Source organism: Elephantulus edwardii, unplaced genomic scaffold (assembly GCF_000299155.1).
Source record: "Elephantulus edwardii isolate Elephantulus edwardi_28Jun2011 unplaced genomic scaffold, EleEdw1.0 scaffold00283, whole genome shotgun sequence".
Classification (NCBI taxonomy): domain Eukaryota; kingdom Metazoa; phylum Chordata; class Mammalia; order Macroscelidea; family Macroscelididae; genus Elephantulus; species Elephantulus edwardii.
In genome coordinates this window covers 1,899,723-1,917,413 of record NW_006400033.1, presented here as the reverse complement: position 1 = coordinate 1,917,413, position 17,691 = coordinate 1,899,723, and the positions used below count along the sequence as shown (strand labels likewise).

The 17,691-nt window shown below is 42.8% G+C and overlaps 1 protein-coding gene and 1 pseudogene across 2 annotated transcripts; one reads left to right on the top strand and one right to left on the bottom strand.

Moving 5' to 3' along the window:
• Positions 1 to 17,691, bottom strand: part of LOC102871332 — a 51,717-nt pseudogene that overhangs the window by 23,333 nt on the left and 10,693 nt on the right.
• LOC102859662 (chromatin complexes subunit BAP18-like) lies at positions 13,757 to 14,275 on the top strand. Of its 2 annotated transcripts, XM_006900379.1 has the most exons (2): positions 13,757 to 13,871; positions 13,974 to 14,275. In XM_006900379.1, exons 1-2 carry the CDS (start codon positions 13,757 to 13,759, stop codon positions 14,273 to 14,275), a joined length of 417 nt encoding a protein of 138 aa, XP_006900441.1. The 2 variants fall into 2 exon arrangements, with proteins under 2 accessions (XP_006900441.1, XP_006900440.1); XM_006900378.1 differs by having other exon boundaries at positions 13,757 to 14,275.

Genomic DNA, 17,691 nt, shown 5'->3' with positions numbered 1-17,691 from the left:
AGACAGTTGGTTTAATTACTATTGGAAAATGCTTGTCATTCCTCTGTAGCATCTGGTCCCCACTGGACCCTCATCATTTCCTTCACCTGCTCCCCCCACCGACCAAACTGTGCAGCTCTGCAATTGCATCCTGGCCCATCCTTACCCTTCTGCCCCCAACCTTCACCTCCTTGTACCCCCAATATGTTTTTCCCAATAAAAAAATATTAAAATTAAAAAAATCCATATTATAGCAGGCATTAGAGAGGTATGGAGACAGGACATATGCCCGGCGCATGCCCTTCCCAATTTTGAACCATGCATTGTTTCCTTGCTTTGTTCTGATGACTGCCTCTTGGTCCAAGTATAGGTTTTGCATTAGCACAAACAAGTGTTCTGGGATTCCCATTCTTCTCAGAGTCAGCCACAGTTTGTTATGATCCACACAATCATACACCTTTGCATAATCAATGAAACACTGATAGACATTCCTCTGGTATTCCTTGCTTTCAGCCAAGATCCATCTAACATTAGCTACAATATCCCTACTACCACGACCTCTTCCAAACCCAGCCTGGACTTCTGGCAGTTCTCTGCTAATGTGCTGTTGCAGTCGTTTTTGGATAATCTTCAGTAGCATCTTCAGTAAACCTGTATGCAGAACAGATTATCTGGGAGGCTGGGCTCTATGAGAAGAAATGTGGGTTCAGGATTGGTGGAAGATCTATCAACAACCTGCGTTATGCAGATGACTCAAACCTGCTTGCTGAAATTGAGGAGGACCTGAAGCGCTTGCTGCAGAGGGTCAAGGGCTGCAGCTTTCAATAAGGATTGAGGTTCAGTGTCAAGAAGACAAAGATTCTCACCACTGGACTAATTGGAAGCAGTAGGATAGATGGTGAAGAGATTGAGATTGTACACAGTCAACACTCTTGGCACTAGTAGCCAGGAAATTAAAAGACGTACTGCCATGGGAAAGTCTGCTGTTAGGGACCTCTCCAAAGTACTGAAGGAACATGGTGTCTCTCTGGAGACTAAGGTGCATCTGATACAGGCCATGCTCTTTGCAATCACTTGTTATGCATCAGAGAGTTGGACAGTGACTAGGGAGGATAGAAGGAGAATTGATGCCTTTGAACTGTGGTGCTGAAGAAGAGTCTTGAGGGTACTATGGACTGCTAGGAAAACAAACAGAATCATCCTGGAAAGGGTTAGACCAGGCGGCTCCTTGGAGGCAAGGATTCTGAAGCTTCATCTGACATACTGTGGACATATTGTGAGGAGGGACCAGTTCTTGGAGAGGGACATCATGCTTGGTAGGGTGGAGGGACAGCACAGGAGGGGAAGACCCTCTATGAGGTAGGTTGATTCAGTGACTGGGGTAATCAGGATGGGTGTATCGGAGGCAGTGAGATTGGCCCAGGACAGAGCAGAATTTAGGGTTGTTGTACATAGGGTTGCTATGAGTCACAAGCAATTCAACAGCACATAACAACAACAACAACAACACAGCAGACATTAGGGCTTCGTTTCTATTATGGAAGGGACTGACAAATAGGTCACTTTTTGTATGAACTATATTTTTTATCCATTCATCAGATAACAGGTATCTAGCACTGTCCCTACCTTTTTGCTATTGTGAACAGTGCTGCAATCAATAAACACTGGTGTACATGCATCTGCTTATACTCCTGTTTTCAGATCTATTTGGCATATACCTAGGAGTAGAATTACTAGGTCATATGGCAATCCTATATCCACCTTTCTGAAGAACTATTAAATGTGTCTTCCACAGTAGCTGTATGGTTTATACAATAGCATCAGCAACAGATGAGGATTTGTATGTTTCCACGTTCTCTACAATACTCATTGTTTTTAATTCCTTTTTAATCATACCATTGGGTATGAAGTGCTGTCTCACTGTACTATTGATTTGCATTTACCTAATGGTGAAAGCAGGAGAAAGATGAGCAATTTCCCATGCAAGTCACTGCCTCCAAAAAACCCACTGGAGGCTCTGGTGTGGGTCCAGTTATGGGTCAGTTCCATCTGGGTATCAAACAACAATGGTGAACAAAATGGCTTATGCCAGAGTGAGTCATGCTTCGAACCCAAGGCTGCCATGCTGGCAGTTCAAATGTATCAGCAGCTCCTTGGGAGAAAGATTTGCAACCTCCTTCCATGCTATTTACAGACTCAAAAACCCAATGGAGTTCTGAGTTGATTCCAACCTGATGACAATGAGTGAGTGATGACTAATAAAGGAGCCCTGGTGGCTTTGTTCACTATGTGTCAAGTTGCTAAAAAAAAGTCAGCAATTTGAATTCAGCAGCTGCTCCATGGGAGAAAGGTGTGCAGCAGATTTCTAGCCTCAGAAACTCAGCGAGGGGTGTGACCTGAGTCTGAATGACCATGAATCTTTCATTACTCCTTAAACCCAGGACCACTGGGCTTAATAGGTAATGACGTTGAGAACTTTCCATGTGCTTGTAAGCAGTTTGTCTTTTTTTCTTAGAATTCTGTTTAAGTTCTTTATTAGAAAGTTACATCCCCAAAGGGGCAGACCTTCCCCCTTGAAAGGAGATAAGGGGGAAAGCCTCAGGTTCTTTTGCCCATTTTTTTTTCATTTTCAATGGTTTGTCTTTTTATTACTAAATTGTATGAGTTTCTATACAGTCTAAATATTAAATCCTTATCCAATATGTACATGAATCCTCTTCTGTATCATTTCCTGCTCAAAATCCTTAATACTTACAAGTTGGTCAGAGATGAAGTGTAAAGTGGTAGAAAGCCGACCCCTTGTAGTCACTGCAGCCAGAAAGAAGATGGTGTCCCTAAGAGGCCAGAAGTGGGAGTGACAGCTGCTGGGCCAAAGCTCCAGAGAAAAGGGCCTTGTGGGCAGAGAGCTGGACTCAGGACAGGGCTGTTTCCTTCCTGCCTTCCTCACCACTCATGAAGACAGTCCAGTAATGAAGACTGTCAGCCTGGCTGAGGAGAAACTAGCCTCCTCAGCGTGTCCATATTACCTTAACCGTCTTCATATACTTGTCAATGGCAGCCGTTTCTTGAGGAAATTTCTTCTTCAGACCCTTAATATAGGCTTTCTCCCCACTATATGTGAGGAACCCCTTGCGGCCACTGGGTTCGTCCAGCACCATAACATCAAAGGGAGAGGCCAGGGGAGTCCAGTCTAGCTGTCCCTCGGTGATTTGGTCAAAGATAAAACTGCCAATGCTGCCCTCCTGCATACACCCAATGTAATGGATTCCTGGTTGGAGGGAGAGAAAAGAGTACCATAGGAGTGGGGAGGGCACTCTGGAGAATAGACAGGAAAGCAGGTGGAAGAGGTGGTCTGACATGCCCACCATCTCTGTAGGAGGGGTTCACGATGGAAACGACCCCATCCCTGCCCACTTCAGGTCCCTGTGGAAGGACAGGTCAGACAAGGAAAGACAGAGGGAGCAGGCAGAGCCCTAAAATCACAGAGATGCCTGATATCTTCCCACAGTGGCTGTCCCAGGGCCCTGAAGGATGCAGCCATGCTCCCAACCCTTTCCACACGAGCCTTACCTGTGTCAAATTCAAGGCCATCCTGGCCAAAGGTATGGCAACAGCCCCCTGCCTTGGTATGCTGCTCCAGCACCAGAACTCGCTTACCGGCCTTGGCCAGAATCGCAGCTGCAGCCAGACCTCCAAAGCCACTGCCAATCACCACCACATCCAGCTTCTCTGGCACTTTGCTGACTGAGAAAGCTGCAGGAGCAGGGGAGAAGTGGAAGGCCAGCTTCTCAGGCAGGGGCAGAGAAAGAGCAGAGACACTCTAGTGCCCACAGCAAGACAACTGGAGCACTTTGGCAGGAGCTCCTAAGTTGCGTCAAGCCCTTCGCCTTGGAAAGACTCAGCACCTAATGGGCAAAACAATTTGGTTTGAGTTGAACTGGTTTTTAACTAAAAACACTATCTTCCTGGGAATTTTCTCTGCATGCAAAAAAGGTAAAAATCAGGTAACAAAAAAAGATCACAAAATACTGCCAGAGACACCTGGGCGCAGAGAAGTAGCTGGGGGGAAGAAAACCAGTCTGGGGGGAAGAGTGTTAGGGGGAAGGTGTCAGCTCCTGGAACCATCTGTCCACAGTCATCGCGCTTTGGCAACTGCAGGATCTGTGAGCATCCCGGAACAGCTTGGTAGTCTGGTGGTGCATGGAGCTGAACCGGTGTCTAAAATGTATTTCAGAGGTTGCTGCTCTGAGAAGTCACCGCATCACCACCTCACAAGGCAGATGCCTGCAGCCAATGGAGGCCAGGCTGAGGGTGCAGGACTAGAATTCAAGACACAACAGGACCGGGCATGCTGCCCTCTTGTGGTACTACCTGGGCACTCCAAGCGTAAGATCTGTTCTTTAAGGAGTTGATCCAATTCCTCAGGAAGAACTGAGACTCGAGCTGTGAAATTGCAAGAGAACTCAGGAAATTTGTGTAGCTTCAACAAACACTTACTATAAATACTATAGAGAAATGTAGTAAAAAATACATTACATATCAAGACTTATGTAAGTATATAGTGCATATACCTGGAACATATTTTACAATACTTACCAAAACTACTGTTTCTCATTCTTGCTTTGGTATACAATACTTACCAAAACTACTGTTTCTCATTCTTGCTTTGGTAATATTTTTTTTATTTATTGTTACACATTTTCTTCTGCACCCCTTGCTCCAGATGGTTCTCATACATATAATGCATAATCATATATTCCTTTCGGACAGTTCTTCCCCTCATCTGTTCTAATGCGATGTTCGTTATCTATCCACTCTTTCCCCATTCTCTCTCCATCCCCACCATGTCTGTCTTATCTTATAACAGCGGTGTTATGCAGTGTTTTTCTGATTATCCTTTTGTGACTGAGATATTTCACTCAGCATAAAGTCCTCCAGGCTCCACCATACTGCATAATGTTTTACAAGTTCTTTTTTTCCAATGCTGCATAGTATTCCATCATGTGAATGTACTATAGTTTTTCTATACAATTGTTTGTTGATGGGGACATGGGTTTCTTCCATCTCTTTGTTATTGTGAATAACACAGCATTAAACATAGGTGAGCATTCTTGCACATTTTAAAACACTAAACTGATTTTAAGACTCACCAGTATGTTGCAAGTTGGTCTGAAAAACAATATGACCAGTTGTAAGGGTTGAAGTTATGAGGAGAGACTCTCAGTGGTTCTGCTGTTATGATATAGTCATTCCCTATAATGAGATCCGCAATGACAACCAATCAACTTGCAGTCAACATATATGGCCGTTCTAACAAAGTTATTTGATTTTCTGCTCCAGCTGGGTACTGCTTATTACCATCTTCTGATTTCTGGTACTTTGAACTTGAGTTTAATTAATTTTGAAATTAGGTAGCCTCCACTGCCTGTGAACCAGCTGCTTGCTGTAATTACTTGTTGTAGCTGGATTCTTCCATCTCCACTGCCAGGGAGAGTAACCTGCTCTCAGACCTGCCAGTCTTCCTGAATTTATGTGACTCAGGACAACCCTCCAGCCTGGCACATAGGCCAAGGATTTGAGACTTGCCAGCTCTTCGGCCACGTAAGACATTTTCTTAAGATAAATGTTTCCCCTCTCTCTGAATATATAAGCTTCACTGGTTTAGAATACCCAGGGTAGTGCAGTAGATTGCCAGTGTGAAGTAGAAAAGCTAGTGGCTCAAATTCACCAGCTGTTTGTTGGGAGAAAGATGAGGCTGTCTGCTCCTCTACTCTGTGATGTTAGCTGTCATCAATAATATTAGTTGGCTCTGATTTATAAAAATCTTATGCACAGGATAACAAAATTGTTCAGTCCTGCTTCAGTCTCATAACTCATGCTGTGTCTGAGCCCACGGTTGCAGCTACTGTGTCAAACCATCTGAGGGGTCTTCATCTTTTTTTGTTGACCTTGCACGTCACCGTGCATGTCTTCCTCCAGGTACTGGATTCCCCTGACAGCATGCCCAAAGCACGTGGGATGAGCTCTTGTCATCCTTGCATCCAAGACCCATTCTGACTGCACTTCTTACAAGACAGATTCATTTGTTCTTTTGGCAGTCATGATACACTCAATATTCTTCATCAACACCATGGTTCAAAGGCATTGATTATTTTCTGGCCTCTGCCCAGCTTCCCATATGTGTATGAGGTACGTGAAAATACCATGGTTTGCCTCAGGTGAGTCTTAGTCCTCAAAGTGATATCCTTGCTTACTTTAAAAGAGGTCCTTGGCCGTAGGTTTTTTCAACATAACCATCAATTTCTTCACTGCTGCTTCTACGGGTTTTGATTGTGGATCCAAGTAAACAGAAATTCTTGACATCTTTAATTTTTTTTTCTTCACTTGTCATGATGTGCTTTGGTCCAATCATGAGGACTTTTGTTTTCTTTAAGTTAAGGTGACCACACTAAGACTATAATCGTTAATACTGTACTTCATCAATAAATGCTACAAGTCTTCTTTCTTTTCTGTATGCTTGCACAAGGTTGTGTTGCTTGCACATTGCTTCAAGTTGTTAATAACTCAGCCTTCAATCCTGATGCCACATTCTTACTCATGTGGACCAAGTGTTTGGATTATTTGCTCAGTATACAGACTGAAAAACCATAGTGAAAAGACACCTCTGACACACACTTTTCCATATTTTAAACCATGTAATATATCTTATTCTGTTTCAAAGACTGTTTCTTGGTTTGAAGAGTTGAATAGAAGATTTCAAAGGGCAACTCAGGAAGACAAAGTATTATAATGAAATGTGCAAAGAGCTATAGTCTGAAAATCAAAAGAGATAAACCCACTCAGCACTTCTGAAGCTGAACTAACTGAAGAGCAAATGCAAGCTTCAAGTTGCAGTACTTAAAGATGCTATAGGCAGAATATTGAATGACCCAGGAACCATCAAAAGAGGATGGAAGGAATACACAGAGTCTTTGTACCAAAAAGAACTGGCTTGACACAGAAAAATTTCATAAAGTAGCTCTGTCTGACATACTTTGGGCATGTTGCAAGGAAGGACCGGCCCTTGGAGAGGGACATCATGCTTGGGATGATGGAGGGTCAGTACAAGAGAGGAAGACCCTCAATTGACTCAGCGACTAAGATAGTAGGGGTAGGTGTGTCAGAGATGATGAGGTTGGCTCAGGATAGAGCACGGTTCAGAACTATTGTATATAGGGTTGTTATGAGTTGCAAGCAACCCAACAGCACATAATGACAACAGCAGCATATGATCAAGAAGAACCAATGGTAATGAAGAAGGAAGTTCAAGCTGCTCTAAAAGAACTGGCAAATAATAAGGTCCCAGGAATGGATAGAATACCAATTGAGATATTTCAACAAATAGATGCTGCCCTGGACATGCTCACAAGGTTGTGCCAAGAAATCTGGAGGACAGTTACCTGACCAAATGACTGGAAGAGATACATATTTATTACCATTCTCTAAAAAAAAAAGGTGTCTTAAGAGAGTGTGAAAATTATCAAACACTATCAGTGTTATCACACACAAGCAAAATCTTGCTGAAGATTATTTAAAGATGACTTGAACATCAACAGAGAATTTCCAGAAATACAAGCTGGGTTCCGAAGAGGTCATTGCCAAGTCAGATGGATCTTGCTGAAAGCAGAGAGTACCAGATGGATGTCTGTTTGGGTTTTATCGACTATGCAAAGGCATTAGACTGTGTGGATCACAACAAATTGTGGCTAATATTGAAAAGAAGGTAATCCCAGAACACTTGATTGTGCGCATGTGAAACCTATACCAAGAAGCTATTGTCTGAACAGAGCAAAGGAACACTGCATAGTTCAAAATCAAGAAAGGAGTTTGGTAGGAATGTAGCTTTTCTCCATACTTTTTCAACCTATATGCAAAAATAGATCATTAGGGAGGCTGGACTTTATGTCAGAGTGGGGGCACATGGATGCCAGAATATTAATGGAGTCTTGTTTAGCTCTGGTCTATCCCACAAGTGGGTCCCCAAGCCCATTCTATAGTGATTTCTCCAGTTCCAGAATGCATAATTGGAATAGAGATATGCAGCAACTGGCAGAACCCCCACACTGGATCTCTGACATAAGAAATAAAGACCATTATGGTAAGGAAATCCAAGTGGAAGCCATTAGCACTGCCTCCAGCTAGGAAAAGAGTAAAATAAAAGCAGGACTATGCTCCTGAATGGACTGAAAATGTTCATACCACAATAAAGGATCTGAAAGATACTAGGGTGGTAATTCCTACCACATTCCTATCCCGTTTAACTTGCCTATATGACCTGCGTGTGTGCGCGCACACACACACACACACACACAGATAGGTCTTTGAGAATGTCAGTAGATTTTTTTAAACATAACCAAGTCGTAGCTCCAGCTGCAGCCGTTACAGATTTAGTTTCACTGCTTGAGCAAATGAATACATTTCCTTGTATCTGGTGTGCAATTATTGATCTGATTAATGCCTTTTATTCTCCATTTCTGCTTTTAAGAAGGCTTTTGTCAGAGGCTGTTTACGTTTAGCTTCAAGTCTAGCAATGCTACTTGACTGTCCTACGTCAGAGGTGTAGCAACACTTTGACATTATTTTGTCATTTACTCCTCAGAGACCGTGATGACCTTTACTTTCCACAAGATGCAACGTGCCCTATAATGCTGGACCCAAGAAATTTCACTGAAGTGGAAGGCACCTGTGCATTGCTGTACAGAGGTAACTCGTGGTTGCTGTGATGCTGAAGCCTGTGACAGTGATGTGCCAATCGTGGTAATGGGCACCCATGGTGGACAGTGTTGGCTGGAGCTTCCCGACTAAATCAAGCCTGGAAGCAGGAGTGGCATCCACTTCCAAAACGGCTTGCCTCTGGAAACTCTATGTATGAACAGTGCTCAGGCTGTTCGTTCATAGGGTCGCTATCAGTCATCTACGACTCGATGGCATTAAACAACAACAACAACAACATTTTACAATCTTTAGCACATGAATACCTTAAGGAACTTATATTTCTTCCTTACTAGGACCAATCAAACAATATAATCAATGTAATGGAACAGTGTTACATCTTTTTGAGAAAAAGCTTTTGACTTGTTACTACATCTCTCTAGAGAATGAATGCCTTAACTATCTATGAGCCGCCAAGTCACCATGCAGCCTGAGCTACCTATCCTGAACCGGAAATTGTCTGAACCACAAAGTCATAAAATTGGGCTTCCACAGCAGCCCATCATTTAGGTTGTACATACAAGGGAGCTCTGGTGGCCTAGTGGCAAAAAGCTGGCTGTAATCCCAAAGGCATGTTGCTCAAGGCCACCAGCTCCTTCACAGGAAAAGAATGGGCAATCTCCTCCCATGAGATTAACTGGCTCTGAAAACCCTCCAGAGTGTCATGTATGGGTCAGTTCCAACTCAACTGTACACAACAAAAACAACATACGAGATCAGGCTCAAGAAGGACCTCAAGGCACAAGTAAATTGCATGAGGAAATGGCCCAAATGTCCATGTTCTCCACTCATGTCACATTACCTTCCCCCTCCTGGTCTGCACCTATGGCCCCACAGGAAATTCCTTACAATCGGTAACTAAAGAAGACCAGCATTGTTCCTTGATTCTAGGTGATTCTGCACAACATGCAGGCACCAACTGAAAGTGGACAGCAGTAATATCTCAGTTTCTTTTTGGGACCTCCCTAAAGGACAGTACTGAGTAAGGAAAATCTTCCCAGTGGACAGTTTTCAGTAGTTCACATGCTTGTTTATTTTTCTTAGGAGAAATGGTCACATATGCAATTATATATGGATTTATGGGCTGTGGCCAAGGGTTTGGTTGGATGGTCAGGGACTTACAAGAAACATGACTGGAAATTTGGTGACAAGGAGGCATAGAGAAAAGGAATGAGGATAGAACTCTCTGAATGGAAAAAAAAAGTGAAGATATTTCTATCTAATATAAATGTTCACTAAAGGGTGACTCCAGCAGAGGAGGATTTTAACATTTAAGTGGACTGGATGTCACATTGTGTGGATACAAGTCATCCTTCTTCCTCAGTCACTCCTGTCAATAGCCAGTGGATTAATTAACAAAGTGGTCGTGCTGGTGGGCATGAAAGTTATGCAGGAGCTCAGCAACCCTGACTTCCACTCACAAAAGTAATTTCTGAGTGACCAATCAGCCAGCAGAGACCTCGTATGGAACAATTTCTTGAGGCAACTGGCATCTGGGTGGCAGGTCAAGTACATTGAACCACTTTTATCACAGAAAGAGTAGCATTTTACTCTTTCTGTGATAAAAGTGAAGGCTGCAGAGTGGAGTGGACTTGGGGGAAAGGATTGTATAACAATGAAAGAACTTTTCTTTAGGGAGCTCTGGTCGCCTCATGGCAAGAAGCTGCACTGCAATCCCAGAGGTGCATGGTTCTAATCCATCAGATGCTTCACTGGAGAAGGAGGGGCGATCTCCTCCTGTACCAGTCAGATCTGATATGACTGTGCGCGCGCGCGCGCGCACACACACACACACACACACACACACACTTTCTTTTACTTTTCAAAGAGTGAATTGAGGAGGAGGGGTGAGCAGGGAGAAAAGTGCAACAATGAGTGACTAGAAATCCTAAGTCTCTGTAAACTTTCATTAAAATTAATAAAAAAGGAAGAGTTAGCATTTTGTTCTTAGAGGAACATTTACTTGGACAGGGTTTGCCTGCAATGCAATGCTTTTGCCAAAACTACCATATGTGGACTTACAGAACATCTTATTTACGTTCAGTATTTTACATAGCATTGCGTCAGATCAAGGACCTTACTTTCTGGTCAATGTAATGCAGCAATGTACCTATGCTCATGGAACTCATTACTTTTACCATGTTTCCCATCATCCTGAAGCAGCTGGCTTGACAGAAGAGCTGGATGGCAATACCTCGCAGGATTGGGGCTGTGTGGAGCTGTTGTTGTCATTCATCTAATGTCAAGTATGTCCCATAGTGACACTATGAAGAACAAATCTGAACACTGTCCTATCCTATGCCATCCTCACACTTCCTGACACACTACAGTCCATTGCAGTAGTCACTGTGGGTTGTCCAGGAGGCTGAATATACTCTAACCCAGCACCTAAGTTATGGTGCAGAGAGTGGTACCAATTCCCACTTCCCCTACTGACCCACTCACAAAATTATGCTTCCTGGCCCTGGTCTGAAGGCCTGGAAGTCTTAGTTCAAAAGGAGGAATAGTCCTTCATGGAGACAAAATATTGATTTTATTGATCTGTAAATTAAGAATTTTGGCACCAGTGGTCGGGACATTAAAAGACATATTGCATTGGAAAAGTCTGTTGTCAGAGATCTCGCCAAAGTACTGAGGAGCAATGACGTCAGTGCTCCTGATACAGACCATGGTCTTTGCAACTACTTGCCATGCATCAGAGAGCTGGACAATGACAAGGAATGCTACAAGGAGAATTGATGCCTTTGAGCTGTGATGTTGGAGAAGAGTATTGACTATACCATGGCCTGCTAAGAGAACAACCAAGTTCATCCTGCATAGGGTTAAACCAGGCTGCTTCTTGGAGGTAAGGATTCTGAAGCTTCATCTGACATACTCTGGACATGTTGCAAGGAGGGACCAGTCCTTGGAGAGGGATGTCTTACTTGGGAAGGTGGAGGGACAATGCAGAAGAGGAAGACAATGAGATGGATTGATTCAGTGACTGGGGTAATGAGGGTTGGTGTGTCAGAGATAATAAGACTGGAAAAGGATAGAGCAGGGTTTAGGGCTGTTGTACTTAGGGTCGCTACGAGTCGCAGGTGACTCAATAGCACATAACAACAACAAATTTAAGAACGCCACTCAGTCAAGGGAGCTCTGGTGGCCTAGTGGCAGGAAGCTGCACTGCAATCCCAGAGGTGCGTGGGCCAAATCCAGATGCTCTGCTGGAGAAGGAGGGACAATCGCTTCCTGTACCAGTCAGATCCAATTTGATGGTACACACAAAAATTAAAAAAAAAGTTTAAAAAAAAGAATGCTACTCAGTCACCTTGGGTATTCCACACCTCTAGATCAAAAAGAAAAGGAATTTACTATATTGACTAGTGTAATGATCCTAATTACCAGGTGACAAATCGGATCAATAGTACATACTGAAGGCAAAGAAGCCTATGTCTGGAATACAGACTTCTAGGATATCTCTTAGTATTTAATGCCCTGTGATTAAAGTCAATGAAAAATTATATCAACCTAGTGACAGTATGATTACTAATAGTCCAGGAATGAAGGTTTGGCTCACCTCATCAGACAAAAAAACTCTACCAGCTGAGTGCCTGCTGAGGGCAGAAGGAATATGGGCTGGGGGGTGGAAGATAACAATTCTAAAAACCAACTACAACTATCTAACAGGTGCAGAAATGAGAACTGTAGGTGTTATGTATAAGCATTGAATATTTTTCTAACAAAATATACAATATGTAAATAGGATAGTAGTGCATTTCCTGTTGTATGCATGTCAGTTTTATCATGCTGGGCAGAAGAGAGTTTATAATTGTCTTTGTTTATAGATTGCATGAGTTTTAAGGTGATCGGTACAGGTAACAAACTGACAAAGTGTTGACTATGATTGTGTTCAATCTCTAAGATTGTGTGTCACCTGGGCTGAGCCATGACTCTCAGCAGTTTTGTAGTTGCAATGTCGTCTCTCCTGTAATGAGACCTGAAATCACCTCCACGAGGAAATCTGCTAGGAGCTACCAATTAGTTGAAAGGGAGTTTTCCTTTGGTGTGTGGCCTGTAGCCAATATGTAAGCACGTGCCAGCTCTCCAGCTATTAGCTCTATTTGGATCTTGGATCTGGCTCTTCATCATCTGTTGTTCTTGGAGTCTTGATCTAGAGGCCTGTGGTATTATCTGTGGTCTTGAATTTACCAGACTCCCCAGTTCAGGAGCTAGCAAACTGCTGCCAATCTTATGTTCCTCTGACCTTGCACTTACCTGAGTCTGGAGAAGTCTCACCGCTGATCTACTGATTTGAGATTTTTCCAGCTTCTACAACCACATGAACCATTTTCTTTAGATAAATCTCTTTCTCTCTCTGTTGTTGTTAAATGTCATTTGAGTCACCTGTGACTCATAGTGACCCTATCTATGTACAACAGCTCTGAAGTCAGCCCTGTCCATAGCCGGTTTCACTGACTCTGACACTCTTACAGACTGACCTATTTACCTACAACCAGAAGAGAACAAAATAGATGAATGGGACCTTCTAAGAATCAAATCCCTGTGCACATCAAACAACTTCCCCAATAGGGTAAAAAAGAAAGCCACAGACTGGGGGAAAAATATCTGGTAATGACATATCTGATAAGGGACTTGTATCTAAAAATTATAGAATACTCCAGCACCTCAATAAGAAAAAGGTAAATAACCCAATGGCAAAATGGACACAGTATGTTAATAGATATTTCACAAAAGAAGACATTCAGATGTCAAACACACTATGAAATATCATGTCACCCCATTAACAATAGCAAAGTTCAAAAGAGTATCAAACAATAAATATTGGTGAGGTTGTGGAGAGATTAGAACCTTTATTCACTGCTGGTCGGAGTGTAAAATGATGCAACCACTATAGAAGGTGGTTTGGCATGTTCTCAAAAAGTTGGAAATACAAATACCATTTAATTGGCCCGTGGTCCCGGCTCGCGTGGCGACGGCGGCGGCAGCGTCTCAGTGAGGAGGCGCGCGGGGGGTGGGAGGGGGCATGACGTCAGCGTCCACCAAGGTCGGAGAGATCTTCTCGGTGGCCGGCGCCGCCTTCACGAAGCTCGGGGAGCTGACGATGCAGCTGCATCTTGTGGCCAACTCTTGGCCCGCGGGTACGAAGTGGACGGAGACGGAAATAGAGATGCTGAGGGCTGCTGTGAAGGGATTTGGGGACTATCTTAATCACATCAGCTGTGTCATCAAGGAACGGACAGTGGCTCAGATAAAGGTCATTGTGAAACGAAAAGTGTATGAAGACTCTGGCATTCCCCTTCCAGCCGAATCACCTAAGAAAGGGCCCAAGAAAGTGGCATCTGGTATTCTGTCGCCTCTTCCAGCAGCCCCCCCACCCAGCAGCTCCATTGTCCCTGAGGCCGGAGGCCCCCCTGTAAAGAAGCAGAAAGCTGATGTGACACTCAGTGCTCTGAACGACTCTGACGCCAACAGTGACCTAGTGGATATTGAAGGGCTGGGAGAAACTCCTCCAGCCAAGAAACTCAACTTCGACCAGGCCTGACCTTGGATTCTGGACTTCTCATGACCTCTGCTGACCCTCCTCTACTCTCCCATTGAGACTTACACCTCTGACCCCTCTTACTGTTCATCCTGGACCTGTATAGTTTACCTGGGACTCTACTGAGGCCTACACAAGATCAAAGGACTGCTGGGGCTGGGAAGGTCCACCGTGCTGCCCCCTATGTAGGCATCTGCCTCTACCCCCTTTGACCTCCACCTAATGGGCATTTTTTATACTGAAAATAAAGACTTTTCTCTCAAAAAAAACCAAAACAAATACCATTTAATCAAGCAATTCCACTTTGGGGAATATACCCTAAAGAAACCATAACGGCCATACAAACAGATATATGTACACTCATGTTTGTTGCTGCATTATTTACAATAGCAAAAAGATGGAAGCAACCCAAGTGCCCATAAACAGATGAATGGATTAGAACCTATGGTATAGTCAGTCATACAATGGAATTTACATAGCACTGAAAAACAATGAACTCATAAAACATTACAGAACATGGGGGACCCTGGAGCACATCATGCTGAGTGAAATATCTAAGACACAAAAGGACAAATACTGCATAGCACCACTGTTATAAAGCAGGTCTGACATGGGAGGAGAATAGGTTAAGAGTAGATAGATAAGGACCACTGCATTGGAACAGATGAAAGAAAGAACTGTCTAAAAGGAATATATGATTAAGCAGCATACGTATGACAACAGCCCAGAATAAGAGGTCTATCATTGCAAAGAGGACTGGGAAGAGGAGAAAGGTAGGTAATTGTGCAACAGTGAATGAATACTTTAAAAAAACCAAAACACCAAAACACAGCCTGTGAACTGGAGGAGAGGGAAGAAGGGGAGAAGGGGTAAAATGTGCAATAATGGATGAATTAAAATTTAACTTCTCTGTAAACATTTGTTAAAATCACAGTTCATTTCATTTAAAAATAAATAAATAAAATTTATTTTTAAAAAAAAAGACACGTAAGGTCGCCAAGGAAGGACAGAACTCAGTTCAGGCTGAGAAAGACAGTTTATTGAGTATAAACTGCAGGGTTGGCTCTAAAGCAGAGACCAGGCCCCTACTTAAAGTTACAGTGGAGTTTTATATTATCTTACAAGTAAATTGGGAGTTAGAATGTTTGCAGCTGCTTAGTACAAGATAAAGGAGCAAGTTAGGGTTCATGGATAGTTAATCCTGGGAAAGGGAGGTGAAATAGTTTTGCAGCTCTAACAGAGATAAACAGAGTTGCAGCTGCTGATTTGATCATTACTGTGGCTATTCTGGGGGAAGGGAGGCAGAGGAGCTCTGAGGCCCTAACATTTCAGCCTTTTGTTATATTGATTGGGGGCTATTGAGGTTCTCTTCTGTAACTACTCTCTGCTAGATGGCGGTGATGATCTAAAGGAGGGGAAAGGCTATTGATTTTAGACAGCGGAGTTGGCACGTGTAACAATGGAGGGTAATGGTTGGTACTCAGTTGATAATAGGAGGAGTTCAGACTGTTCACAGACTGAAGAACTCTCGTCGGCTCTTGTAGAAAACTAGAGAAAAATCACATGAGGCAAGGACTAAACATCAAGATTAAGAAAATTAATGTAAGAAGATTGAGGAAAGGGAGAAGCAAGCCAACTTTCAAGAGAAGAGAAAAATTTCTATTGGCTTTCTATGGTGGCTGCAAGACTTGTTTTTAGGGGTATGGAGCAATGATGGTCGGTTGTTTTGTTTTTTGGTTTGTTTGGGTTTTTTTTTTGATGGATGGGATAGAGCATTTTGAACTTGGTCGTCTGTGAGTATAGAGATTTTGGAGGTTAAAAAGACTTGTACACAGACTTCAGCCCACCTGATCTGCAACAGCTATAAGCCGAGTTGTAATAGACAAAGAATAATTTTGAAGTAAAGCATTGAGTGGTATTATTTGACAAGGAAAGGATGTGATTACAATAAGAGGAGGAAACATTGCCTACTACTTTTGTGCTGTTAATTGAACGTAGTCAGGTACCATTTGTAGTGGGGAGAAGGATTACATTGTGTGCTAGCTGACCTATGAGAGGTATTCTGTTAGGGTTTGAGGTGCTATTTTCTGAAGTCCAATTATGTGGAACAGAGGTGGCCACATATGTCCCTTGTCATAAGGGATGACAAAGCCAATAGTCTTTAGCAAAGACTAGGCTGATATGACTTAGAATTTGAAAAGTGGTGTTTAAAAAATGTCTTACAGGGGTTTATTAGTCAACTGGCTGGGTGAGTTTCTCTAGTCCTGAGAGATTAATGTCTTTATAAGGTTGTGGGGTAACTTGGGCTCAGGCTATTATGAATTTTACAACTTTCTCTTCCCTTTTTTTGTGTAGCTTCATCCTGGACTCCTTCCTTATGGCTTACACCATAATGAGTATAGTAGGTCTAACACTTGGATTTTCCTGCAGGCCCATGACAAGTGCTGGAGCCATAGGTACTAGAAGCTACTAGTTGTCCAGTCCAGAAAGTGCATCTACCTAGTATATAGAGAGTAGCAGACCTATAGCAAGATGAGTGCAAATAGGTTAAGACAGAGTAGCAGGTTTAGGGACAATGGGGATGAACTAACTTGGACCAAGGTAGGTGGAGAACTATAAGATAGAGAAAAAGTAACTTAGGGAAGGTGTTAGATTTGGGTGTCATAGTAAAGAATGAGTATTAGATTGTGAGAGCTAGAAGGAATGGATTCTAAAAATATGTCAAATGGCCACTTTTGCTTAGGGGAAGGAAGAAAATGAACACTAAAAAAAGACCACAAATATTATCAAACCAAATGTCACTATGAAAACAGGAGCCCATTTTTCATGAAGAGGTCTTCCCATGGATTTTTTTTAAGGATGTGGTTTTATGCTTTTTTCTCTCTCTCTATTTAGAATGTGAGGGCTAGAAGGAAGGTGAAAAAGGAGATTTTGTTGGTATGAAAATTGAGAAGAGTGTACCTTGTAAATGGAGGTCTTGGACTCAGGAGAGAAATGAGGAAAAGGAATTTAGAGAGACCAGGGAAAGGAAAAATTATTTTAAGAATGTTTCAAGGAAGAACTGATATCAGCAGATGAGGCAAATACAATGGAGAAGGCTCATGGAAAATTTACTAACAGTCTGTCTCTCTTCTGTAATTTTTGTTAATCTGATCTTGGTGGGACCCAAGGGGGAGCAGGCATATTTGGGTGATGACTTATCTTGGTTGCAGGGAGGATTCAAGGCTGAGGGGAAATAAGAAGGTTTGGGTCTTCTTAGTCCTGGAGATATATAACCATGGAGCTTTGCCAAGTACTTTCATGACCATTGGAGTGGTTAAGAGAGAAGGGAATAAAAGGTATCCAAATAGGCAACGAGGAGGTAAAATTATCCCTCTATGCTGATGACATGATAGTATACTTAGAAAACCCTAAAGACT